Source organism: Saccopteryx bilineata, chromosome 1 (assembly GCF_036850765.1).
Source record: "Saccopteryx bilineata isolate mSacBil1 chromosome 1, mSacBil1_pri_phased_curated, whole genome shotgun sequence".
Taxonomy (NCBI): Eukaryota; Metazoa; Chordata; class Mammalia; order Chiroptera; family Emballonuridae; genus Saccopteryx; species Saccopteryx bilineata.
Genome location: NC_089490.1, coordinates 295,883,652 through 295,911,381, shown reverse-complemented (window position 1 = coordinate 295,911,381; position 27,730 = coordinate 295,883,652). Strand labels below are relative to the sequence as shown.

Below are 27,730 nucleotides of genomic sequence, written 5' to 3'. Positions count from 1 at the left end.
CCAGGGCAGAGCATGCATCGTTAGACTGGGTTTGTCCAGGGGAGTTTATTACAGGAAGTACCAGTAACATCTCTTTACTCTTTGATCCATAACATGGCTCCATTTTTTAATGAGCCATGAAAATTGAATTATCGCAGTAAGAATTACAGAATAATGACTTTTGGTGGATATGTGTATCTACCTATATAATAATGGATACATGCACACCCCTGTGTCCATATATTAACATTTCAGATGTTAATAGTATTAATAAGTGGTTATCTTATTGAGAGAGTTTTGTGTGTTAAGCACTGGACTAAGTGCTTTACATACTGATCTCGTTTAATTATCATAATAGCCCTGCAAAAGAGGTGCTATCATTATAACTCCATTTCACATGGAGGAAATTGAGGTTTAGAGATATCATGTGTACAAGCATTTGAAATCCAGGTCAGCCAGACTAAAAAGCCTACATTCCAACATGCTTTGACACTGTTTGGATTATAGTCCATTTCTCAAGGATAGACAATTCTGCTTTTTTCAAATGTGTGGTTGCGTGATTTTATGCATTCTCTTTTGCTGCCAGCGAGTGTTCTGATGCCTCATTTGTCACATCCATTCAGGGTATTATTTATTTATTTATTCATTCAATAAAATATTTATGTAGTGCCTACTCTGTGCCAGGTATAGTTCTTTCTTGGTCAAGACCTCCACCCTAAAAAGGTGGGCAGGTGGTGGTGGTAGATGGAGACAGCAAATAAAAAAATGCATAATAAGGAAATCTATTAGAAGGTGATAAGTAGAGCAGAGTAAGGAGGCTGGGAGTGTTTCTGTGCATGTTTGAAGGGGCTGTATAAGTTTTTTGGAGGCTAGATGCATCATTGAAGAAGTGATGTTTGAGCAAAGACATCAGGAGACATCCAAGTAGTTCTCTGGTTTAGAGGATAGAGCTGAAGTCCCTGGAGAGGGTGTGTGTCTGGAGTGTTTGAGGAACAGCCAGGAGACCCTGTGCTGGACCAGAGGGAGCCAGGAGAGGAGAGCAGTAGGGAAGGGTCGCCATATGTGGGGTTATGGATGCTGCTGTATGCCTTTATGCTACCCCAGGGTCCAGGTGGGTGAAAAACTGCAGGGCTTTTGGCTGAGGGGTGCTGACAATATACCTTTCTATACTGCTCTGCAGTATGACCAGCGGCATGGACTTGCAGAGCAGAAGGTTGGAAGTCAAGGCAGCCTTTGCCATTAGAGAATAGAATCAAGCTAACTCACTCCCAAAGAATTAAACTCGGCGTACACAGGTTTGTTCCGTCATTCTAGACAGGCATTTTTTACTTCCTAATTCTTCCCCAGCTGAAGTTACCTATATCTTTTATTTTAGTCCTGTGGATGCCAAAAAGTACAGTTGTCTAGGCGAATGGGGGCACATTCAGTCATTCAAAGGCATTTATTCACTGCCTAATTCCCCTACAGCTATCACTGCCTATGTCTTTTCTCATTAGCCTGATGTACGTCTGAACAGAATTTCTTGATAGTATAACTAAGAGCTAGAGCTTTCCAAAGCTGATTTTATAAACTGAAAATGTGAAATGGAAGGAAGCACATGGAACAGAAAGGTTCTGGGAAAGTAATTCGCCAAGGAGGTGCCCTCCCCAGTCGCGAGCCTCCCCCTTCCCTACTCTTTCGGAGCCAGAGGACAGCAGTAAACTTATTTTGGAGGAGGAGACCCTTGGACAAATTTGTGCTCAAATCCCATCATAAAACTAGAAAGTGGCAGAGCATTTGAGATCAGACTTGACCTTTCTAAGTCTGTTTCCTTCTCTGAAAAGAGAAGCCATAACATGATGCCCAATGTTGTTGTCAGGAATGAGCTAATAATATACAGCATGTGAGTGTTTTGCATACACTAAAGCACCAGAGAGACATGAGATGCAGCGTTTGTTTTTACTGTTGTTTTATTTTGTAAATAAAACAGCAGACGCCACCTGTTCCATTTTCTTGACTGTAGATTTCCTCCTACACAAATGTGGTTTTTCTTCTCTCACAACCTCCCGGGTCTGCTTGCACTTTCCTTGACTGTCTGATCGTCTGTCTGGCTCTCTGTCAGCCTAGAAGTCACCCTGCATTCCATCAGCTCACGAAGAGAATCGAGTGCATTGTGGATGCACCACGGTTTGGGGGAGGGGAGGAAGAAAACCTGAGTTTGGAACTTAGTTCTAGCACCTGTTTGCCGTGTAACTTGGCTATGTGACTGCACACCTTGGAGCTTCAGTTTTCATTTTCAAGATGCAGGTAAATACACTGCTCACAAAAACTAGGAGGTCAGGGAACATGCAGATACTCCAGTACTTTCAGCCTTTTGTATAGTGCAGTTTCACCAATAAAATAAATGTTGGTTTTGCATCTCATTTGCATAATTGAACAACTTTCTTTGACTTGTTTGCTTTTCTGATGTCCTTGTTTAATAAAAAAATCAAATGCTTTTTTTTTTTTATTGCCTTATATTCTTTTTGAAATAGTCCCGAATTTTTTTGAGCAGTGTATATACCAATGGTGCGGAGGATGAAGTGAGAAAACCTCTTGCCCAAGGTCTGGCTCATGAGGTGAGCCTAGTTAAAGCTTAAATGCCATTCATCTCCTTTTTTTTATTAGGTATAGAAGTCTGAAGAGATTAGACAAAATGCGGGAGGCCCTGAGGCGAATGAGGAGACAGCGAATGCAGTGGAGGCAAGGGATGGGAAGGGAGGGGCCAGGGAGCTGGTTAGAAGGGAGAAGGGGGAGGGGGAGATGGGCAGCAGGCCAGGGAAGGGAAGGACCACCTCTCGGGGAGGAGAGCCGCTCTCCTTCACAGACCACAAAAGAGTCCCGTGGGGTTTTACCTGAGGACAGCCCTACCCATTCCACCCTTCTAAAAATAAGCTTTAAAAAGGATATTAAAACTGTTCATATCTTTTTCTTCCAAAACAATCTTTACAGACTCACCATTAGAAACACTGCTTTGTCTTTGCATCCTGTCGGTTTTTATTTATCCTCTTATCTTAAAATACTCTCCCCAAAGATGGGATGACAAAGAGAATCACAGTTGCTAGCTGAGTTTCCAGCCTTCTGCTATAATTAGCCCAGTGGATCTGGAGTGTGGGGCTCCCAGCAGGGTCCCTTGACATGTCATTCCCTTCTCGGGAACTGTGCGCCTTCCTTTACACTTCTCAAAGTCACTTACTGTCATTTTTTATAAAGAGCTACCTCCCAGCCCCCTGTGTAATCCAAATTTTCTTACTTTTCTTTTCCCCCTGTGTAGGTAAGCTATACAAATCTTATGTTGGTTTACAGGAGGGCTGTGTTAGCTGACGTTTGATTTCTTGGTTCACAACAGTCAGGGGTCTGTTGAGCATTTTGAGCTCAACTTGTGTGTTTAATGTGCTGGTCAGGGGTAAAAAATTTCATTTGAATCATTGTTAGACCTTGATTTTTGTTTTTGTTACATTTATATGTTTTCAGTCTCAGATTTATTTCCTTGGCCACAGAAGTTCTTTATTATCGAGCGCCTGAGAAATAATAGACATTATGTATGGCAATTGGAGAGCAATGCTAAGAAGGTAGTTAATTAAATGGGTTCAAGTTTGCTGGGTTAGAGAAAATTTAATTGCTTTCTATTTTCCTATATTTGCATTCCTCTTTCTCATTTCCCATTGGTTTTTAAACTTTACCATCACAGAAAGGGCCTCCATCAATACTCCATTCAGGTGACTTTCACTCTTTATAATTTAACAGTGTTTTTCAGGTCAAAAGTTAACCAACAAATGAAATGACAAGGGCGTATGTATGTTGCCCTCACATCCCCCTGAGATCCATTCCCAGTCTGGTAAGCCAGAGATTCTTGGGCCAGTTTCACATCTCCCTCTCCAAAGTCACATTCAAGCAAAAACTAGTTCATGGTCGAACAACACAGATTCTCAGCATATAACTCTACTCACCTAGATCGGGCTGTATGCCTTACTGGGGGAGGCGGATAAATCTAGAGTGTCACAGTAACAGTGAGTGCCCCTCAGCCTGGGGAGGTAGGAGGCGGGGAGAAGCAGTTTACCTAGTAGGGTCACGATGCACAGAAGGATGGCAATCAGAGCCCCCGTGCTCAGTCCCGTGGGGTGGACGAGGGCCTCCGCATGGCAGGACTGCATGTTCCCGTGGTGGTCACATGCACAGACCCGGACAGTCACTGTCCCAGTGCTGCTTTGGACTGGGTAGTCGTTGTCTGAAATGACCACAGGCAGGAGATAGGTGCTCATCTCGTGTCTATTATAGCCATTTTTCCGAGTTAAGATTCCCGCAGTGTTGTCTGGAACCGGAAAGCAGAGTGATGAATGTATGTGGGTACTGCATCATGAATTGGATCAATTGTGAGGGAAATAGGTGGACATAGATACAGATATAAATAGACAGACAGAGAGGGCCACTTGGGCTCGTTTACCTTTGTTGTCTTGAATGGTAAAGTTTGAGCCACTGGCTGCTTCTGGGGCCAAAGAGAATGAGAATTGGTGCCCGCTGTAGGGGTCATCCTTGTCAACAGCTCGGAGAGTCTGAATCAACTAAAACCCAAACCATAAAGCTATTTGAGAGGGTTGCCATAAATTGCTTGACTAAATATTTCTAATTTTAATTTGAAAAATGATAGCCTCTAAAAAATTTACAATGAATCCACTCTGTGCAAAGAGCTGATGGGTCGGAAATAAAGAACTGATGGGACACTGTGAGGCTGTCCTGCAAGGTGTTTAGCAGCAGCCTGCCCCCCCCCCCCGGTTCCAGTAGCACCCTCATCCTTGTGACAATCAAAAATGCCCCAGATATGGTCAGATGTCCCCCGAGGGACAAAAATAACCAGGGTTGAGAAACACAGCCCTAGAATGATGCAAAACTAGAAAATATCACAATAATCTATGACAACATGGCAGCTGAAAAAACTGGAGGCAATCACTGGCCAGACTGTTTAGAAATGCGACCTGGGCATGTACAAAAGCCATCAACTCGCAAAAAAGCTAAAAAGAGAATTTATATATAAAACATAACTTCAGCTTCCCCCTTCAGCATGTATTTTAAAAGCACACTTCTATTTTAACAAACTGTGACATAATTTTTGCATCTCTGGCAGAGAAGACCTATTTCAGATGGGGACATGTGTAAAAAACAATCATGAATTTGTATTACTGGTACAGATGGGCCATTGGAAGTAAGTGGAACTACGCATTATAGGCATTTGTAAAATATGTTCTAGTTATTACTTTCCTGTACATATGGTAATTAAAACTATCTGCTTATCAATAAAGATTTTTCCAATAAAGCTGTGACTAATCTATTTTAATGAAAACTTAAGCCTGATTTTGGAATCAGCATCAGACTTTGAGACTGATGAACGTCCAGTTCTTTAAAACCATTCTCTATGCAAATTAAATATTCATCCTCATTCTTATTTATAGGATTAATTCTGTTAGCATTCACTTCATAGATAATTCAAAACTGGCCCTTAGTTCTGTTTATCATCTGAATTATTAGAGGATCTAAATTAATTTACTTTCTTATGCAACTTACCTGATCTGTTTTTGCTTTTTCACAGACAAAGGTTTCATAGAATTCAGCAAATTCTGGGGCGTTGTCATTGACATCCAGAACTTTAATGTATAGAGGTACGCGGCTGCTCTGCTTTGGATTACCTGCAAAATGTCAAAACGAGAGGATTAGACATTTATATGTTGGTCACCAATCCCCTTTTGAGTAGTCATTCAGTCCTTTCTCATCCATACAGATTCCCCGAGGCTGCTGGGAGTTCTGGAGGGCATGGTGTATCATTGTATCCACACACAAAAAAGTAGAATTAGCTTGTTTGGTACTTCTAGCCTATTGGGTACACCTAATGGAAATACCTAGGAGACACGCATGTACTGCACATCCGAGTATGAAGAAAAGCTATCTTGCAAAGATGCTCTAGAGCAGATTTTAAAGGAAGCCGAGGAAGCAGGCAGGTGCAGAAAATGTGGACAAAGGAAGAAGGGATGCTGGGGGTGGTGGGGATGAATGATTGTTATTGGTCTCAGTTTTTTAGTTTGAGTGCTGAATAAGAGCTATACATTGGGTTAAGCACTTGGCCACATTGCCTTATTTAAACCACACTGACTTCTGAGATTATTGCCTCCATTTTGTAGGTGAGGAAACTGAGGCACACAGCAGTTAGGTAATTTTTCCAGAGATAGTCAGGAGTGCAGCCTAGATTCAAATGTGGGTGTGTCTGACTCCCACACCTGCACTGTTCATCTAGTATGATGATACAGCAGAACCAATGTTCAAAGATCTGAGATAAACAAAGCACTGTGGTTGTCTCTATGGCTGTCTCCTGGGGAGCATGGCAGACGGAAGGATTCCTGGTCTAAGGATCGGTGTTAGCGTCTCTCACCCCAGCTTTCTCCCTTCACTTCACTCATATGTCTGTCCACTCAGTTGGTAAGTATTTAGTGAGCATCTAATATGTAACTGGTGCCAGCCACTATTTGGAGTGCTGAAACACATGGGGAACACAACAGATCTCTATTCTAGTGCAGTTAGCAAACCATAAACCCAGAAATATGTAATGTGTCAGATGGTAAATGCTAAGGAGAAATTAAACAGAGAAAAGAAATCAGAGAGACGGATGTGCTACTTTGAATGGAATGACCAGGGATGGCTTCTGTGATGAGATAACCATTTGCACAGACAGGAATGAAGAAAAGGATCAAACCACGTGACTATTTCTGGCTCTCCAGATAGAGGAAATAGCAAGTAGAAAGGCCCCAGGGTGGGAGTGACGTGGATGTATTCTCTTTGTTTCTGATACAACAAAGGTAGTTAAGAAATTTGGACAATTAAGATTCTTGAGCTCCTTTGTATCTAAAATTTTTCTCACACTATTCGAAAGTTAGAAGTGCTGCAGGTGAAGTTTTATTTTAGCAATAATGATTTCAAATATATCACAGAAACTTTAAATTTTAGAAACAGCAAACTTTAGACACAAAGCTTGAGAATACATATAAAATGACTACTTCAGTAAAAAAAATCCCTGGGCCCTGGCCGGTTGGCTCAGCGGTAGAGTGTCAGCCTGGTGTGTGGGGGACCTGGGTTCGATTCCCGGCCAGGGCACATAGGAGAAGCGCCCATTTGCTTCTCCACCCCCCCTCCTTCCTCCCTGTCTCTCTCTTCCCCTCCTGCAGCCAAGGCTCCATTGGAGCAAAGATGGCCTGGGCGCTGGGGATGGCTCCTTGGCCTCTGCCCCAGGCGCTGGAGTGGCTCTGGTCGTAGCAGAGCGGCGCCCTGGGGGGGGGGGGGGGCAGAGCATCGCCCCCTGGTGGGCGTGCCGGGTGGATCCCGGTCGGGCGCATGTGGGAGTCTGTCTGTCTCTCCCCGTTTCCAGCTTCAGAAAAAATACAAAAAAAAAAAAAAAAAAAAAAAAAAAAAAATCCCTGGAGGTGGAGGAGGGTATAGAGGCGACAAATGGTGATGGACGAAGCCTTGACTTGGGGCGGGGGATGAACACACAATACTGTGTGATACAGTGTACAGGGATGTGTTGTACAATAGAATTAGGCACCTGAAACCTGTGTAATTGTGTTGACCAGTGTCACTCCAATAAATCTAATTAAAATATAGATCTTAAAAATAAAACCTGATGGCATAGAAAATGGTACTTTTTGGTGGGAAATGATTTTATAATTTCAAAGCTTTGAGTGTGCTCTATCATTGGTATCCACATTAGTCTCTCCAGATAAATTCTGAAAAGCAAATTCCTATGTAACAAATTTATAACGAGGAGTCCTTATCACAATCCAAAAACCCAATGCTTTGTTTTACCCATATTGGTTATTTATTATTCTACTCAATATCCTTCAGCCACTCAACTACCATGAGTTATATTAACAAAGAATACTACTGTAATATACCATTCAATACGAAACATTTCATACTAGGTGCCCAACTGTGCTAAAATTTTAAGATAAAATTTTTGTACTTTTAAAAGCAAAAAAAGCATAGAAAATGTGCCATAATTCAGAAGCCTATTTTTAAACATTTATATGATATTTTAAAGATCACTTTTCTTTCATGCACTTAGTTCTACACATTGTGTTTACATTGCACAATTTTCACTGTGTATAATCATTTTATTTGAAGCATCTCTTTGGCACTATTTTTCTTTGCCTTAAATTTCATGTCTCCGCCATAAAATTCATTCTAAATATTTTATTGTGTTGCTCATTTTGTTGTACCATGGAAAAGTTAAATAAAAGTAAAAGAGAAAGTTAAAATATTGCTTAATTCTGTGACAATTTAGAAATGGAAATTCTATAGAAAGCTAGAAGATATCTAGAAGATTCTAAACAATGCCTACCTTTTAGAATATATTTGACCCCCCACACAAATATATCTGTCCACGAACCCATTTTCCCTCAGCTGCCTCAGTAATATTCTGATGTATATAAACTTTTTGAAGTCAAATTCAACATGTTCTAATTCAGCTCCATTTTATTGGTTCTAAACAGCTGAACTTCCAGTTGCCTCTGCATTTCTGAATGAACCAACTCATGTGTAGAAGAAACATTATTGCAAATCATTACAGGGCTCTTCCCCTTAATACGTATTGAGTGGGGTCATCAATACAGGGTGACGAGTTTTAGGCATGCTCACCAGCCCTTGCTGGGACACTCACTCTGTCCATCAGGGGCAGCAGTGGTGTGGGGTTGGACTTACTGATCTCTGTTGCAATCACTGTAATGTTGTGCCACAGCAATGTCTCCCTGTCAAGAAGCTTCGATGTAAAAATGGAACCGTTTCCAGAATTAATGTTGAACATTCTGTCCATATCTGTGTGTCGATCAACAGAATATCTGAAAATGCAGAGAAGAATTTTAAAAGGTTTTCTTTGTATTTGCTATTCTTATATCCTAAAACTATTCCCAGAATATGTCACATGAAATTTTTTCTGTGTAGCATATATTTGAACATCTATAATTGACATTAAGCAAACTGTTCTGAGAAATTATTTGATAACTGAGGTCTTCATAGTAAACCCACAAGACAAGCTGCATGATTTTGAGTATCATCCCTGGGGTTTCTTTTTTAAAGTATGTAATTTGGACCAAGTTTGTATAGTAATTGTTATAATTTAACTCAAGTTTTTAGAACCTCAGAACTTTAATGTATGTGTGTATGTTTGTATAAATAAGTAGGTTTGTTGGCTATTAGTCTCATAATCATTTAATTTAAAAATTATGTTGAAAGAAGCAAAGGGTGGCTAGTGTGCCTGAGGTTAGTGAGGCAGGAGATGGGGCAGGGCGTGAGCTTGGGGAGAGACCCACAGTCTGGACTGTACGAGGGGGGCTGGCCTTGTAGGAGCTGGGATATATTCTAAGGGTGCTGTGACTCTACCAGTGGATTTAAACGGGAGAGTGTCACAACCTAAATCACATTTAATGAAGATCTCTGATTGAATGGAGGAGACTGGTTGGACAGTGCTGACACAAACTCATAGGAGTTTGTGAGGAACAGGATTGGGGGAAGATCATCAGTTCCAGTTTTGATATGTTGAGGCTTAAAGCCTGAGGAAAGTCCAAGAAGAGTTATCTAGTCTGATGCTCAAGATGAAGATCTGGACTGACAACCTAGATTTCCTATTCAGCTGTCTAGGAAGAGAGTGTCCAGGGAAGGAAGAAAAACACTAAGAACAGGAATGAGACAACAGACATGCACGAGGACTAGAACAGAGCCGTGAGCAGAGTAGAGTTTGATAAATATTTAAGGAGAGTTTGGAGAATTCAAAGAAAACCAAGATCAGTGTCTTAGAAACCAAAGAAGGACAGATTCTTCAACACCGAAATTGACAAATGCCAATAGATTTTGAGAATTGTTATCATCTTTATAAACTGATTGCTTTGTTTTTGGAATAGCTGTGTAAGGGGGAAATATCCATGCATTCTGTTTTATGGGAGGGGCTGTTATAGAGAAAACTCAGAAGAAAGTTGATGTAATAAGGCCATTAGGAACAAAAAATTGCCCGTTTTAGCTGAGTTCTCAAAATTTATAATGGGAGGTAATTTTGAAATATTGGCTCAGGCCCTGGCCAGTTGACTCAGTGGATAGAGCATTGGCATGGTGTATGGACATCCTGGGTTCAATTCCTGGTCAGAGAACACAGGAGGAGTGGCCACTGCTTCCTTTCCCCCTTCTTCCCCTCCTATGGCCAGTGGCTCGACTGGTCCAAGCATCAGCCTCAGGCACTGAGGATAGCTCGGTTGGTCCAAGCATCAGCCCTAGATGGGGGTTGCCACGTGGATCTCAGTTGGGACACATGTGGCAGTCTGTCTTACTATCTCTCCTCACTTAAAAAACAAAAACCAAAAAGTGTTGGCTCAGTAGAAATACAATTTTAAGTAGTCTAATTAGTCATACACATGTGAAATTATTATGAATGCTGTAAGAAAAAGAAACCCTGGTTACTGATTTGCAAGACCGTACAAAGTCCAATATTCTCTTTCAGTTAATTATTTTGTTTTAAAAATGTAACTATTGAATTATAATAAATAGTATGTTTTATCTTAATGAAATCTACTTTTGTCATTTAGCAGGTGTCAAAATAAAATAGATAACCAATACTGTAAGCTGTAATGGCTCTATCTCAAATTGAGTTAGAATTTTTGTTTCAATTTATATAAACCTAATATTTTAGTATCAAAAGGATTAAAACAGATGGAACAGCTACTGTTTTTTCTATTTCTGTCATGAATCCACATATTAAAATTTTAGGCAACAGCATTCAACTTGCTTGATCACCTTTCTTCATTTCTAAGTTGAGAATGATAAATATTTACAGCACATAATTAATTACCAAAAAGGAAATATTAATATTCATAGACTTTGTAAGACATTTAATAATTATCTACAAATGTATTTTTTTCTCCTAAACACATCAAGCTTACGACATGTTGCTTATTGCCTTATAAGCTGTTACAGTTATATTTATATATAGCAGTGTGTTTTCTTGTTGTTAGTCTCTTTTCTTCTCGCTTTGGGTTTATTTTATTTTTACTTAGAAGTTAAATTTAATGGGTTGGCATTGGTCAGTTAGAGTACATAGGTTTCAGGTAAATATTTCTTCCTATCAAATTTTGAAATAAAGAGTATGGGATGAGGAACTTTTAGTGAAGTCAGCTTTTGATTTTAAAGAAAAAAACTATTTTCTTTAAAGCTAATTACCATATGTATACATATTTTCCTTTAATTGGGAAATTTAAAAATTAGTAGGAAACCTAAAATGTCTTTATTGTTTAGGAAAGATGCTTGTACACAAAGCCTTATTTATTTGTTGTTTCTCTTTCTGAAGTATTTCCAGCTTATATCCAGGCTCTTTGCTGTACAGTCACATTAATTGTAATTATAACCAATAAGGAACAAGTAATCAAACCCATTGTGATTGTAGCAGGTCATTCTGTGATTGTGATTGTTTTCTGTGATTCAATAATTTGTCTTCTAATGAAACTTCAAGTTAGGAAAATTTGTGGGTTAAGATGAAAGTGTGTTTGCACATAATTTTTTCACAATATGCATTCATAGTGACATCTTACAAGACTCTTTCAAAGGTCATTTGTGATACTTATTGGATGAAATTATTTTTTGTTATTGAAGAATTAAAGAGCCATGGCTTCATAATGATATTTCAGTGTTCAGGGGAAGACTTCTTTAGCATTGATTATGTACCTTCTCTAGCAATAAATAATTCACAAATTAATTAATTGAAAGACTTCTTTAGCATTAATTGTCTAGCACCTAGTTGCTCAATATGTATGTATGCCTTGAATAACCAAAAACTATATGTGGGTGTATTTTCCCCAATATAAGAGTTAATTTTATCTTTTAAAAGGAATCACTGGAATATGTACGCATACAGCAATATATTTGTGTGCATTTCCATCCTTAAATCTATATTTATACATCAAATCCATATCTACTAGGGAGGATGGCAGAAAAACTTCAAAATTAGCTGTCAGCCAACCCAGTTTGACAAACTCCTTATTTTCACAAAACATAATATGATATAGTGTTTGCAAATGATATTTGGTATAAAAAGAAAAGTAGACATAAAAATGTAGCCTAAGTTTCCAGAAGACATTTGCTGTTTAAACTAAAAACATGTTGACCGATCAAAGAGGTAACCAGATGATTGTTTTTGTAAACTTCAACTTTAACACTTTAACAACTTTAACAACTTTAAATTGGTCTTGACATTGACTTGCTAAGATTTTTTTCCTCACACAGTTAGAACAAGCTCCAAGTGAGAGAATAGTTGTGAAAGTACTTAAAATTATTTGTGTTATACAAGTGAAGTCCATACAGAGGAACTTAATACATTGAGCTCTCATATGGCTACTTTGGGTTGACCATAGTCTAATTCAGGGGTCAGGAACCTTTTTGGCTGAGAGAGCCATGAATGCCACATATTTTAAAGTGTAATTCCATGAGAGCCATACAACAACCTATGTACATTACACATTATCCAATAAAAATTTGCTGTTGTCCCGGGGGACAGCTGTGATTGGCTCCAACCACCCGCAACCATGAACATGAGCGGTAGGAAATAAATAAATTGTAATACATGAGAATGTTTTATATTTTTAACGTTATTATTATTTTTTTATTAAAGATTTGTCTGTGAGCCAGATGCAGCCATCAAAAGAGCCACATGTTGCTCGTGAGCCATAGGTTCCTGACCCCTGGTCTAATTCAAGGAGCCCAGATATTTCAGCAGAATGACAAAACAACAGAGTCTATATTACCAAGGATTTAAAGTTATTCTCTGAAAGTAAGATAGGCATTTTTGTGGTTTAGATATGAGACTGCTATAGGCTTTGTTTGAACAAAGAGCTCAATGGCTAAAAAGCTAGAAAATGACTGATTTAGAGCCTCAAACTCTTATCTGCAAAAATAGTCTTCATGCACAGCCAGTGTGATCCTTTTAAAAAGTAGTTTTGGGCCCTGGCTGGTTGGCTAAATAGATAGAGCATTGGCCTGGTATGTGGATGTCCCAGGTTTGATCTCGGGCAGTCAGGGCACACATGAGAAGTGACCATCTACTTCTCTCCCTCTTTCTCTCTCCCTTCTCTCTCTCTTTCTCTCTCTCAGCCAGTGGCTTGGTTGGCCTCAGACACTGAGGATAGCTCAGTTGGTCCGAGCATTAGCCCCAAACAGGGGTTGCTAGGTGGATCCCAGTTGGGGCGTATGCAGGAGTCTGTCTCACTCTCTCCCCTCCTTTCACTTAAAAAAAAAAGTAGTTTTGGATTAGGTAATGCTTCTACTTAAAACTCTCCAGTGGCTTCTTATCTCAATCAGAGTAAAATCCAATCTTTACCAGGGCCTACCCAATAGGATCTGCCACTGTCACCACCCATCAAACCTCCCCATGGCCTCAGACCTCACCACTGCCAGCCTTGCTCCACTCTTCTACCTTCACAGGCCTCCTGGTTACTCCTCTTGCATGCCAAGCAATCAGACTTTACCCCTGGTTTTTCCTCTTCTTGGAATGTTCTTCTCCCAGATATCAGCATGGTTCATCCTTTCATTTCATTAAAATATTGACTCAAATTATTTCCTCCCAAGACCAAGCCTGACCACATTATCTAAGATAGTTCTCCGTATAACTTTTGCTTCCATACTGTGTTATTTCATTGCTCACATTTATTTTTACCTGACATATTACAATATTTATCAGTTGCTTATTTCTATCTGCCCCAATTGGAATGTAAGCTTCATGAAATGAAGACTCGGTATTCTCTATTGTTCCCCCAATGCCTCAAACATGCCTGGCACATGGCAGGTGTCCTGATTAGAATATACTTGTGGACCCACTGGCACAAGTTTCTCTAGCTTCTTAGCCTACTTGCTTTCTTTCTGGGGAATCATTTACACAATGGCACCCTGGTTTAGCTCTTTTCTCATTGAGTCAGTGAAGGCTGGAGGTTAGTATACTACCGCACTTTCATGATGAGATTCTAGAATACTGAGGCTTCAGGGTCTCAAAGAGCAGCGAGACTTCTCTTGCAACGTGATTTACAACTAAGGTGTAAGGAAAGTGCCAGGAAAATAGAGCTTGCTTACATAGTATAAATTGGATTCAGCTCTATTAATTTCCCCAGGATTTCACAGACATAGATCATGAAACCGTTCACATTTTTATCCACGTCTGCAGAACAAAAAAAAATTACGCATCCAAATGGAGCATAGAAGTGTTTCACAATAGGTATTCCGCATTTGAAAAACAGACTCTCACAGTCCTTTCTCTATACCACTCTTTAACAATCGAAGACCTTAAAAAAAATCCCAGGCCATTCAGTGGTGTTACCTTGTACCACTTCTATGTGAGAGCTCCGTAGAGCTCATTTTATGTTTTTCCCTCGGCAAATTTTGTCTTTAAAGTTTATGCTGCTGCCAAAGTAATACTTACACTGAGCAAGGAGATAAAAGGTGCTCTTTAGAGTAGTTTTTCAGGAAGACACTACTGTCAAATTGGATAAAAAGGATTCATCTTTTCCAATTTGCAGTCAGGTATTAGAATGTAAATGGACTGAAACCCAGGAAAAGGACGTGTCATAGAAATGTACTTACTTGACGGGATTTCTGGCAGCATCTGGGTCTTGGGCTGTGACTGAGCCTATTGTTGTGTTTATCTGAGCATCTTCTCTTATTTGTAAGATGTAAGCCAGTTTGCTGAAGACGGGGGGCTCATCGACATCTTCCACCATGATTCTCACCGTGGCTGAATCTTTGAATGGACCCAGGTAGAGAAAGCGGGGTTCAACATGGGGATTGGAGGCTTCCACTTTGAGGGTGTACACTTTCTTCTTTTCAAAGTCCAAGAGCTTGGGTGGGTGTGGGGGGGAAGCGACATAGTTAAAGCAGCCGAAACCCAGGAAGCCAAGACATGAATTGTTTTTAGTGCAAATCAATGATAAATGAAAAAAGTTCATATTGCTTAGAGACATCACTACACAGTGTGATGTTGGGCAAAGGCCTGGGAATTCAGGTGACACATGGTCCTGATGAGAGTATGGGCTGAAGCCATGCCTGCTGTTGTCTTGAAAGCAGGTGCAGGGGTACAGGGTGTAATGGTCAGGGAAGAGAACTTGGAAGCGGGAGTGTGCTAGACACCCTTTAAAATAAATCCTTCTATGTGACTAAAGGGAGCTATACCAGGGGCAAGTTGGCAAATATGTGGTAGATTATTTTGTGTTAGATGTCATTACATCTGGCTTTAATTAAACACCAACTAAGTGTTTAAAATTTGCCAATATCTGGGCCCCACCCTGGATCATTAAACTAAAATACCTGGGGAAGGGGGGATGGGAACCTATACTTTTAAACACTTTCCTTAGTAATTCTGATGTGTAGCCACAATTGAGAACCACAGGCTTGTATTACAATTCCCTATTCCGCATTCAGATAAAAGAGATTAACTTTTTTTTTTTTTGCATGAGGTGATAAAATATTCCAAGTGTTATCATGATGAGGGCATTGGGCTAATTACTTGCCAAAGGAAGTAATGATCATTGTTGTCAGAGGTCTTTAGGAAAAGAATCTCTGCTTCTGGAGACATAGTGGACCCAAATGCTTTTTGCTGACTTTCAGTTTTAGATAATAATATGACAAGGCTCACTAGAAACACAATTAATCAAGACGTTAGTGAATATGGTTTAGTCGGCTAGGCAAAATTTCAGTTTGAATCTGATAAGGCACCAGAAAAATTAAAAAGGTTAATGCACACTAATGGGCTTCCTAATTACATTATAGTGTAAAACATTGGTCTGAGTGTCATTTAAACATGTTTTATTGTGTTTCCAGTTATTAAGACCTGTAATCCAAAGCTCCAGAGGAAATCATTTTCTTGTTATTCCCATTTCCCTATACTATATATATCAGTAAATGTATCAGTGTGCTAAAGGAGAGAGAAAATATTGATAAAAGCAAATTCAGTTAAAAAAAGTAACCAAACTTAATATTATTTTTAGCTTTGAGACAAAAACACTTTATTGGTTTTTAATTTTTGTCACACTTCTGTATAGTGCTCTGTGGTTCTAGACAATTTCGGGGGAGAACTGATGAATAAGTTCATAGAGGACAAATAGGAATTCAGAATATATAAAGAAAATATTATTATGTTTCAAAAAGCAGCTAAAAGCTTGTAGGAAAGTTGTGTTACTTAATTTATTTTTGTAGTCTGAATATCTCCTCTAGTTCTAATTAAGGTCATTGAAATCATTGCTCATATGATTCTTTTTCTTCAAAGCATGCATCAGAATTTGTAGTTATACCTGTTTATTTGCTTCTTGCCTATTTTATCCCTACCTTAGACATTCCTTTGGAGCAAAGACCTCCTGTTGAATGGACCATTAAACTTCCAGTATCTAGAACAGTACCTGGCACTGGCTTTTAATTTATTGATTCATTTATATTATTTATTTTATATACTTTTATGTATATCATTTGTTTCTATTATTCATTAGCTTAGGAGGTCCTTAATAAAAATTTATTGGAAGTATGGAATTAATGAAGGCATAAAATTACTGGAGACCCCTAAAAGCTAACCAAAGAGATCTCAATGTAATTAGACTTGGTGTTTTAAAAAACTAATTAGTGAAATGAGAATCTAGAGGAATGTTCATGTGAGATATAATTGTCCCCAGTTACTTGGGGACCAAAGAAAAGTAAATGCTTTCGTTTGTATGGTGTTTAATCCATGGCGTTACCTCTTTGACAGTTATAATCCCTTCCTGGGTTTCCTGGTCAGTGATGACATCAAACATGTCCAGCCCCTCTCCCTCGGTGATGCTGTACTCAATTGCTGCGTTTTCTCCCACATCGGCGTCGCTGGCTCTGATCCTGCCAATTGGTGTGCCCGGTGGAGAAGATTCAGGGGTGTTAAACTGGTATGTACCTATAAATCACCAGAAAGATATAAGTCAAACGCAGTCTAAGTATATTGTATAATAACAGAAACAAAACCCATTTTCTAGCAGTTCTTTCAGACATCACCAAGGATGCAGGCAGATTGGTGCTTTCCTTAAAATAATTAATGGTGCCCTATTCTCCTTATGTCTTTACTTTCATGATTGTTAAGAATATTTCTTTTGCTTCATACTTGTCTATTTGCAAATGGAGAACACTTTTTTTTTGTCCTGTAGATAGGCTTTCAAGTTTATGGTGTGATTTTGAGAAAGACTGAACTGTTAGAGGAGGGGGTAGGGGTATAGGTTTCAAAGCTTCCTGTTAATGGAATCTAGCAGAAAGAATAGAAAAGAATTTAACCTGCACTGTGTCTTTAAGCCAATTACTAGGCATTTTTAAAAAGAGTTCTTTCTGTCATTGCTAATAATAACTGAAGGTGAAAATAAATTACAGCAATTTAGAGAATGTACCCTAGCCGACATTCACTCAAATACAGAGCTGGTCTAGTCACAGTTACGAATGTAGATAAATGCATTCAGAGATAAAGCTCTTAATATTTTTCTTTTGACTATTTTTTTAAGTTTTATTATATTATTTTTTTTCTCTGCATAAATTTTTCCATCCCTTTCTCAAATTTATGTTCCTAATTAAAAACCTATATTTCAGAGACAGACACTTGGCTAATGTCCTCAAGTTGCAAAACTGGTTTAAGGAGAGTACTAGGCCAGCGGGTACCAAGAGCCTAAAAAAATAAAACAACCTTATTCTTCTCTCATCCAATATATTTTGCTAATTATTCAAGCAAATTATTTTGGAAAAAAATTAGACTATGATACTGCTAGAATATTGTCCTTCCGTATGATTAGTTCACCAAGTATTGGGCTTATCATTAGCAAGATGCTAATAGGCCAAGTTTTCCTCTGGTACATTCAGCTTCCGTTTGGATAGCCCGCCCCTTTCTCCATTCTCCCCTCCCTTGCCTCTGGCACGTTATCCACTAGTGATCACAGGCTATCCAAGGAGAGAGTAGAGTGAGGGAAAGGACTTTGGCATCAAGGTGCCTGTCAAACCTTTTCTTAGCCTTCCCTAGGGTCTTTCCATCTAGAAAAGGAGGCTTGGGGTTAAGTACTGATAATCCTGATATTTTTACTTCGTGCCTCTGGGGATATTTTAGGATTCCTAAAACCTTTCTCCTACCCATGAAATCAGAAATTAGTGAGCCATTCTGTTTTTTGCACTTAGCTAATTGTGATTAATTATACTGCTCACAAAAATTAGAGAATATTTCAAAATGAATATGAAGTGATAAAGAAGCATTTGATTTTTTTTAATTAAACAAGAACATCAGAAAAGCAAACAAGCCAAAGAAAGTTATATGATTATGCAAATGAGATGCAAAATCAACTTTTATTTCATTGGTGAAAGTGCACTATACAAAAGTCTGAAAGTACTGGAGTATCTGCATGTTCCCTGATCCCCTAGTTTTTGTGAGGAGTGTAGTTAAAAAAAGTAAAGAAAATAGAGCTATTTCCTGTTGATCATTGTCTACCTCTATTATGAATGAAGCCCATATTAGCGGAATTGGCTTTAAAAAAATGCTGTGATTGAGTGAGTGGATTTTCTGTTTAATAATGGGTAGCAATTTTCTCTGGGAAGACAGGATTCAGGTAATTTTCTTAGTAGACCATGGTCAGAAAGAAATTTTGATTCTGGAAGAAAAATTACATGAAAACCAGTACCCACTTGAAATGCTCTTTGGGAAAGGGTCTAGTGTACTACTTGGTACAAAGTGGGAGCTTATGAATGTTGTTTTTCCTTTTTCTTCCTTATGTAATCACGAGAGTTAATGATTTTAGAGATGACTTTCAGGATCTCAATTAACCACAATGTAGAAAACTATTTATGAGTACAAATGGATTAAGTACATAGTTATTTCCACAGATGTATTTTTAGAAACAGTAAAATGATAAATTCTCCTCTTATGAAGCTTCATGAGGATTTAAAAGAGATTACATGGCTGATTAAATCCACAAAATATAAAGTCAAATTTTTTCCTAACAAATTGCAGCATGCTTGTATACATATGTTCTCTGCAAGGAAATTTATATTTGTGGTTGTCTTTTTAATAAGGAAAAATAAAACAATAATGTTGCTTTTACAATGACAGCCATATCAGAAATCGCTCAGCTAATTACCAATGCAGGAACAGAAATGTTCACATCTACTGAGTCTAAGCATTGTCAAGTCATTGTTAATAAAAGTGCCCGTTCTTACTAAGTTCATTAATTTTGACAATTAATAATGATAACTGAAAATAAATATTGTTGTTCAATTTAGAGTTTTAGAAGAAAGTCATCAGTCAAATGTTCCTACTCTGGGGAAACCGGGGAGGGTTGTCGTTGACATCCGTCAGCGTGATGTTCACTGTGGTGGTCCCAGATAATCCCCCCATCTGGCCGCCCATGTCCTTGGCTTGAATCACCACTTGGTACTGCTCCCTGTTTTCTCGATCCATGTTGAGCAAAGCTGTCTTAATGATACCTATGGATATGAAATTCAGAAGTGGAAAGGAATATATTAAAAATATTTTATGGAATCATTTATTTATGCAAACACACACAGGTTGTCATCTACAATATGTATAACACTATGCAGATGTCATGGGTGCCATAAAAATGATTATAGGTAGACTTTATATGGGAGGAAATTAAAACCACATAGAGGAGATAGATACATTAATAAAAAAAAACACCTAGCGTACAAGGAGAATAAGAATAAGAGTAAGTCAAATCCTGCAACAGTAGAGACTATAAGTAGTATAAAAATAAGTGTTATAAGATGTCACAGCAAAGTGTGATTTGGCATGTGGCACAATAGTATACTGCTGAAGCTGCTTGATATGTTTAGGTGTAGTATGAGGACATTATTAAGAAAGTCATATACATGAACTGATTCTTGAGTTGCACTTTACTGAATTGGCTAATTACTCAGCACATATATCCACTATAATGAATGTTGTGAGGATTTTCTAAACCACAAAACTATGGTTTTTTAAAAAGAACAGCATCTGTTCTTTCATAATTATCATCTTGTATGCTCTAAGAGAATTTAAGTTTTCCTAAAGTTGATGTGAACATTAGTTCAACTGGTCCCAGCAGTGACCAACACTCTTAAGTTAGGTAAAATTCACCTCTGTTGTTAGGTAGTTATAAAATAATTAGTTGGAAGAACTTCTGAAAGCTTGTCTAGTCTCTAGGTAGGTTTTATGCTTAAATTAACATTTTTTTCTTTTTTCAAAAATCAACAGAGAAAGCATTATAACCTTTCTGGTAGCACATTCTAGTGTTGAAGCTGAAAATACCCTTTTTATTTTTAAACAGGAATTGTTCAGACAACAGGGAAATTTTATTTCTACGGTCCTAGCTTCAGTAAAAATGTAGTTTCTTTCTGTTCTCCAAATAACGGTATTCCTCTATTTAAATACCTTAGCCTTTTATTCTTTAATTTGAATAATTCTAATTTTTTTATCCTCATTGTTTTTAAACTCAACATTTTCTTTCTCCTTGGGCTTCTTTCCAAGTTTAATGGCCCTCTTTAACACATCAATTTCCAACTGGATGTAGTCATCTGGGAAGGTTTTGATTTCTCCTAAGGATAATGGATGCTTGAAAAATGTTTACAAGAAAATCAACTCATAATAATAAAAATAAGTGTAGAATTTATAGGCAGTCCAAATGACATTTACTGAAATAATTTATTATAAGATAGTGTGCTGTTTTGTGGAGAAAGTACAGAAAAATAAGATGTTGAAAATAGGATTCCATGAAGGCCATCCACTTTTATTAGGGCTGTCTCAGTCTGGATAGGGTAGGCAATGAAGTGGGGATGAACAATGCAAAGTCTCAGTGTCTTAATGCAACTAAAGTTCATTGTTTGCTTCTACTCTGAGCAGGCCCGCAGGAAACCGTACTCCTCATAACACTCCAATTTCTGGGCCAGAGATGCATCGCAGCTTTGGTTCCCATCCAGGACCGTTGTGGCAACTGGAAGGGAACATGCTGGGCTGCCCACCAGGTCTAAACGTTCCGCTTGGAAGTAACTCACATCATTGCCACAGTATATTGGCCCAAATAAGTTTTATAGCTACATCTAGCTACAGAGCATAGTAGGAAAATGCAAACCTGCCAGATAACTAGAAGAAGAAAAATTGGAATTTTATGTAAATGGTCAACATGAAATAATTGGTCTTTTAGCTTCATCCCAAACTGGAAGAAAATAAAAAGTAATGTGCAATTTTTTTTCCCCCCTGAATATACCATACTTAAAAATAGTGGATGAAAGATCTATTGTCAGATTTCTTGATTAAAATGATCTGGCTGTTATGTTTATAAATATATCACTGTTTTTTTTGGCAGACAAATCTAAAAATATTCGGTTGCACAGATTGTTTTATTAAAGTATGCTAACTTAGCTGAGCATGTCAATTAAAATTACAGATTGTAGAAAGAAGGCCAGAAAGGAATTCTAACCTGTTTCTGATTCAACTGAAAAGTAGGGCTGCCCCTGTAGGATGCTATAGACAACTTTAGCACTGTTCCCATACGTTGGATCATCAGCATCGGTTGCAGTGACTTGGACAACAAATGTGCCTGTAATGACAGAACATAAATTGAATATTACAGGCCCATTACAGACCCTAGATACACACACAGAAGGAGAAAGCATGACCTTACTTTTGTATGAAACTATCATGGCAAGGAGTGGGGGGGCTTCATCAGTGTGTTAAGTTAAAAAGCTTTGACTCCCTCACTCTGAAGGAATGGGAACTCTTTATAAATACTGCAGGTTAAAGGGAAGCATGGGAATAATTACGACTTTGGGTGGAACTGATCTCAACCCATCTCCAAGGGTGACATTTGATAAGATTCTTGCTAGGGTGCTTATTTGAAGTAATCCAGGCCCTTGTCAATCTGAATCTCGTGTTACTTTGTCCACAGGGATTACTAGTTAGGGGTTGTCCAATCAGGGGGCTGCTCATCAGTTTGCTGGAAGTTCAGTGTCATAAGGCTCTTTCTCCTGGACTGTAATGTGCTGAAGAGGAACCTGCAAATGCAGTAGCTATTTAGTGACCATAGAGATGGGCAGCCTCAGAAGAAGGCTGGATAAATCAAAGGATTAAAAAGAAATTGCTAGAATCCTAATCAAACCATGTCTAATGCCCAGTTTATTTCTGGACTTAAGTAATGGACCAATAAGTACTTCAGTGTTTAAACTGGTTTGAATTGGGGTTTTTGTTACTTGCAAATAAAAGCATCCTAAGTGATAAATCTACCTGATAACTCTAAGAGATTGAAAGGCCTTGAACCTTAAAAGGGGTAGTTTTCGGTTAAGTAAAGAATTAATTGATACAACAGTAGATGCACATCTAGAACTTATCATACCAAAAAATAATTGTAATTAAATGTACAAAGCAAACTATGATGTTTTAGATCAGAAGTCTTATTTTGGGGACCACATTTGCCTAATATCCTTCAAAGTATCCTTAACTCCCTTCCATTAAAACTCCCATAAAATTTCAGCAAATTTTTATGTATAAGCTTGCATGCATATATTTTAAATGTTCTATAGATTGTATCTGATTCTCAAAAGGGTCTGTACTTCCAAAAAGGCTAAGACCTTCTGATTAAGATAATTTCATGGCTGACTTTTGGTATTCACATTAAATAATAGTAAGCATACTACCAAGTTTCTTCTGTCTATGAACCAGGCAGGAAAGTTGCATTTAGAGAATACTAAAAAAAAATTTATTATTATTATTTTTTGGTATTTTTCCAAAGTTAGAAGTGGGTAGGCAGTCAGACAGACTCCCACATGCGCTGGACTGGGATCCACCCGGCTTGTCCACCAGTGGGTGATGCTCTGCCCATCTGGGGCGTTGCTTTGCTGCAATCGGAGCCATTCTAGTGCCTGAGGCAGGGGCCATGGAGCCATCCTCAACGCCCGGGTCAACTTTGCTCCAATGGAGCCTTGGCTGTGGGAGGGGAAGAGAGAGACAGAGAGGAAGGAGAGGGGGAAGGGTGGAGAAGCAGATGGGCGCTTCTCCTGTGTGCCATGACCGGGAATTGAACCTGGAACTTCCACTCGCCAGGCTGACGCTCTACCACTGAGCCAACTGGCCAGGGCCGGGAATACTAAAATTTTTACATTGCTTTTGTAATCCCTAACCAATACCAGTTATTGAACAAATGTATTATACTGTGTTAAGGTTGGATGCTCTGGATGTAGCATGTTGGTGCATGAGATAGAGTATGCATTCTTTCAACTTAAGGAGGGAGTTGGGGAGAATGTATGAAAACATTGTATGATTTCAGAGTGAGAGCTAATGGGAGAAGTCAACAAACACGTTCTTATTTGACCTTCATACAAAATTTAATAGCTTTTAGAATATGACCGTCTAGATGTTTTGAACACCTGTTACTTGCCAATATTGTACTGGGGTGGGGGACTCTGTACTTGGCTTCTTTTGTCTTCATGATTACCCTTAGAAGTTGACATTTATTATTTATTTTTTCTAGATCTGGAACTGGAGGATCAGAGAAACCCAGTCATTTACCCAATGCCACACTGCTGCTTATTAGTAGAAATAACTTCAAATGCAGGTCTGTTTGATATCAAAGTTCATTTATACCTGTTGTTGTTTCTTTATGTAATTTCTTTAAGATGTCTTTATATATCAGAATAAAGACATGTTAATGTATGGTCATGATGAATATAAAGATAACTATGCCTGTGTGCAAATTAGAAAAAGCCTTCTCTTTCTCAAAACATGTTTCTGTGTCAGCTACCCCCAAATATTTGTATTACATATTTAATTCTATAATGGCTTTAAAAGTCAGTGGCACCTCTGCTAGTTGGCAGTGACAACGTGCACATCTGGTTACGGTTGCCTGGGTGGGGCTATAAGGCTATCCTTTCTTAATTCTTCCTGTCTTTTCCCACCTACTGAAAAAATATTATTTCTAACAAATCTTCCTCTTTAAAGAATTCTAATCCTCCTCTTTTCTTGGTGATGACATATGATTTTTTAAAAAACAAAAAGTGGCTTCAAATAATGAGAGGAGCAGCTTTGTGAGAAAAATTTAGATGTTTTACAATCATTTCCATGGATTAGATATTTTCAAAGTCTTAGAACTGTGAACTGAAACAGGTCTGATATATGACTCAGAATTATAAAAACATTTTATTATGTAATTTAGCCCTTTTGAATTTGACATTGAGTGAAAATTATAATAACCCTTACACAAGTAGTTGGATATTTGTCCTTGTCTCCCATGAAGTATATTAATGTGGCTGAGTAATGTCAGTAGGATTCTTTTTCTTAGTTGAAATTCTATTTAACTTCTCCCAGTCTAACCAAATTAAATGCACACATATAACTTTAAAATTGGTAGAAATTTGCACAAAATATTAATTTACCATATTAATGTCGTAGAAGTCTTTATTTCTACCAATTAGTAAAGGGTGTTTCTCCTAGACATCCTTTGAATATATTTTATGGATTAAAGTAAAATTTCCTGAGTCTCTTCTCCAAATACACAGTTACTTAAAGCAACAGTCATTCCTCTTTAGTTTGTAAATCCCGGCTTTTGTTTTCCATTGGGGAGATTATTACGTGGTGCCTAATGCCAATATGTGCCAAGAGAGGAAAGCTGTTTTTCAGCCCAAGAGCTAGAGCGGGAATTTAGAGTGGGAGAAGTAGATGAGATGGTCTGTTTTCTCCCTCCTCTCATTCTGCCACTTTTCATACCCTCGTCCTTAGAGAAAAGGCAGTTTTCTTAAAAAATAATAATAAAATGAGACTAGAGTAATATTAGGAAACACAGGGGTACTTACAAATAGATGGTTTGAAATATGATACTTTTAGAATTTAGCATATATATTTATTCAACTCAGTCACTCATGGGATTCTGTGTTTAATTGATGTACTAGAGGAGACGCACTGCATGGTTGAAATCACCTCTCACTCACCGACATCAGACATTTCAGGAACAGTGGCTGTGTAAACCTCCTTGGTGAATATTGGTTCATTGTCGTTGATGTCATGGATCTTGATGATGAATTCAGACTCAGGCTCCACAGGTCTCCCCGTCCTTCTGTTTACAGCTTGAGCTCGAAGAATGTAAACAGGTTTGTCTTCCCTGTCCAGCCTCCTGGTGGCCTGTATATCCCCTGTGTTTTCATTGATAATGAAGAGATCTCCTGCTCCATCTCCTGAAAGGATATATTTAAGTGATCCATCTCCTCTATCTTGGTCTGAATGTAACTAGTATAGGAAAAAAAATTAAAGAAAGTAAAAGTCAAAAGTGTGATCCTAAACTGTTTGTCTTTACAATACATGCTTTCATTCAATCCTTCCTAAGGGATACAGTTTTTTTTCTTTTACTATTACTTAAACCTTTGATAGTCAATACCATTAATGAACATGATTCCTTACCATCATAGAAATTTCCAGCGCTGGAACTGAGCTTGGAGGACATTGAGTAATCTTTATTTGAAAAAATGGAAAACTGAAAGCCAGAGCAATCACAAGGTGCCCAAGGACATGTTAGACTGGCTGGAATGAAACTTTTTACTGCAGCTTTTGGGTTCTACTAATATACTCTACCACCCACTTTTATGTTCACAGACACATCAGGGAAACCATATATTACTGAAGAAAGGATTTGGGTTTTTGAATTAGAGAGACCTGGGTACACTCTGCCTCTCTACTGAATATAGGGAAGCCAATAAATCTGTTTGAATCTAACATGATGGATATTATAATCAGTTTTCTATGTAAATATGAAATTAATGTATTTATTTGTGAATTGATGGATGAAATTCAACTCGAAGCGTTTGAAGAACATCTTAAGTGCTGCTGTGGACATTGGCTTGACAACCGCCTGACTAGATAATTTACAAGGTCATTGGAGTAAGAATAGTTAACACTTAGATCTTAGTTTAACATGGGAAAGGACCTCTGAAAAGTAGAGCCAGCCTAAAATTGAATATTGAATGGTCTGTCTTATGAAGTAGTGGAGTCCTGCCCAGAAGGTAGTTAAGCAGGGGCTGTAATAAGATGAACAGTCAGTGCAGTGGGTCTGGGTAGAGGACTGACTTAAATGAATGTGAAGATCCTTTTGAAGTGGAAGAGGATGATTGTAACTTGGAGAGCAGCCCATGTTACCTACCCCAAAGATCATTTCCAAAGTGTTGACTTCCTCTTATTTCCCATGGTCCCTTTTTCCCATTTCAGCAAAAGTTTAGACAGTATCTCATAGGTCTTCCAATCTAACCCTATTTACAAATATTCAAAAAGTACTTTTAATTGAGGAGAACTATTTTCAGATACCAGTTATAAGTATCAGCTGCATACAGACAAGTTAGTTTCAGTGTGAAGGCTGCTAATCTCTACCTTATTTCAACTCTGTCTGAACAGAGTATGGGCCCCGTAACAACATTTGTGGCAACAATAAAAATGGGTAAACAAACTCCATGAAATTAATACTGTATAGTATTAATAGTATCTATATAAACATTTGAAAGTAGAATTTCAAGGGATTTAAAAAGGGATTCTTAAAATAATGTAACCCTGCCTTTCTAAAAGTATATCACATCGAACATCATTTATATGAAACGCTGATTCAAAAGGGTTCTGTGGTTCAATACATTTGGGAGATACTTCATATTCTGCCTCTTTCTCAGAGTCAACCAGTGCCAATTAGCATATGAAAGCTGTGAATGTCTACAGTTCAAAATTGTACTTGACTTTACTTAACTGAGCTTTCCTGAACTCTCTTATGTAAAGAACCCTTTCAGGGTGTGATCCATATTAATATTCCCCATAACAGTTTCTAGAAAACACAGTTTGGGAAACAGGAGCTAACTGAATCTTGTCTCAGAGTCAAGATAACTGAAATTCCATTTTATGTAGTGTTTCCAAAATTACACAGCTCATGTGCAAGCGTCAGATTCAAATTTGAGTGCAAGAAGAGGTCTTATAGATTGCTGGGTGTGACCTCCTGGATTTTAGAGATGGGAAACTGTGTCCAATGCCATACAGCTAATGCTGGTTAATGGCAGGATTTGAGGAAGAGAGTATTATTCATGCAATTAGTAGCCTTGAAAGCAATTTGACAGAAATAATGGAAGATAAATGCGAATGGGGAGGAAATTGCTTAGAAGTGAGATGAACGCAATAAGAAATGTAAAACAAGAGTACTCCCTGATTTGTGTAATGTGATATGCTAAGAAAACATTGAAACTGTGATTACACAGAAAGAGCCACTGGGGGAAGTTTAACTCTCCACCGTCAAATTCTAATGACTAAAGAGAGCTCTTAAAAAGCTATTTCATTAACTCATGAGTAACGAAACCAACATCACTGCCCACTGGGTCCTGGCTGCAGGGCAGCTATGGTTAGCATCCTGGCACAGTGTGGGCGCCCTGCACCCGGAGCCCTAAGTACAGGTCTTGCTCATTCTTTTCCCCACCAAATGTAGGGTCGCAGCAGAGCCAACTAACCTCCCTCTGCCAGTTTCCTTATCAGTAAAATGAAAATAATAAGAGCTAGAGGACAAGGCTGTCTTGAGGATCTAATTAGAGCCTATATATAAATATTACATTAATCTCTACATAAACTTGTGATAAAAGCACACGTGTTTTATATATTACAGAGCTCCTTACACATCCAAGACATCATTACTTTCATTAA

At 38.3% G+C, this 27,730-nt stretch overlaps 1 protein-coding gene across 2 annotated transcripts in view; it reads right to left on the bottom strand.

Annotated features, from left to right (window-relative positions):
* The window catches only part of CDH6 (cadherin 6), a 125,072-nt gene that overhangs the window by 3,753 nt on the left and 93,589 nt on the right, over positions 1 to 27,730 (bottom strand). The window contains exons 3-11 of one of the 2 annotated variants that reach the window (XM_066244124.1): positions 25,006 to 25,300; positions 21,507 to 21,626; positions 19,351 to 19,518; positions 16,779 to 16,966; positions 14,641 to 14,894; positions 8,737 to 8,873; positions 5,557 to 5,678; positions 4,442 to 4,559; positions 4,058 to 4,309 (exon numbers count right to left, since the gene is read on the bottom strand). In XM_066244124.1, coding sequence (XP_066100221.1) covers positions 4,058 to 4,309; positions 4,442 to 4,559; positions 5,557 to 5,678; positions 8,737 to 8,873; positions 14,641 to 14,894; positions 16,779 to 16,966; positions 19,351 to 19,518; positions 21,507 to 21,626; positions 25,006 to 25,300 — 1,654 coding nt within the window. Of the gene's footprint in view, positions 1 to 3,947; positions 4,310 to 4,441; positions 4,560 to 5,556; positions 5,679 to 8,736; positions 8,874 to 14,640; positions 14,895 to 16,778; positions 16,967 to 19,350; positions 19,519 to 21,506; positions 21,627 to 25,005; positions 25,301 to 27,730 lie in introns of both variants that reach the window. The other variant, XM_066244130.1, reaches the window with a different exon arrangement.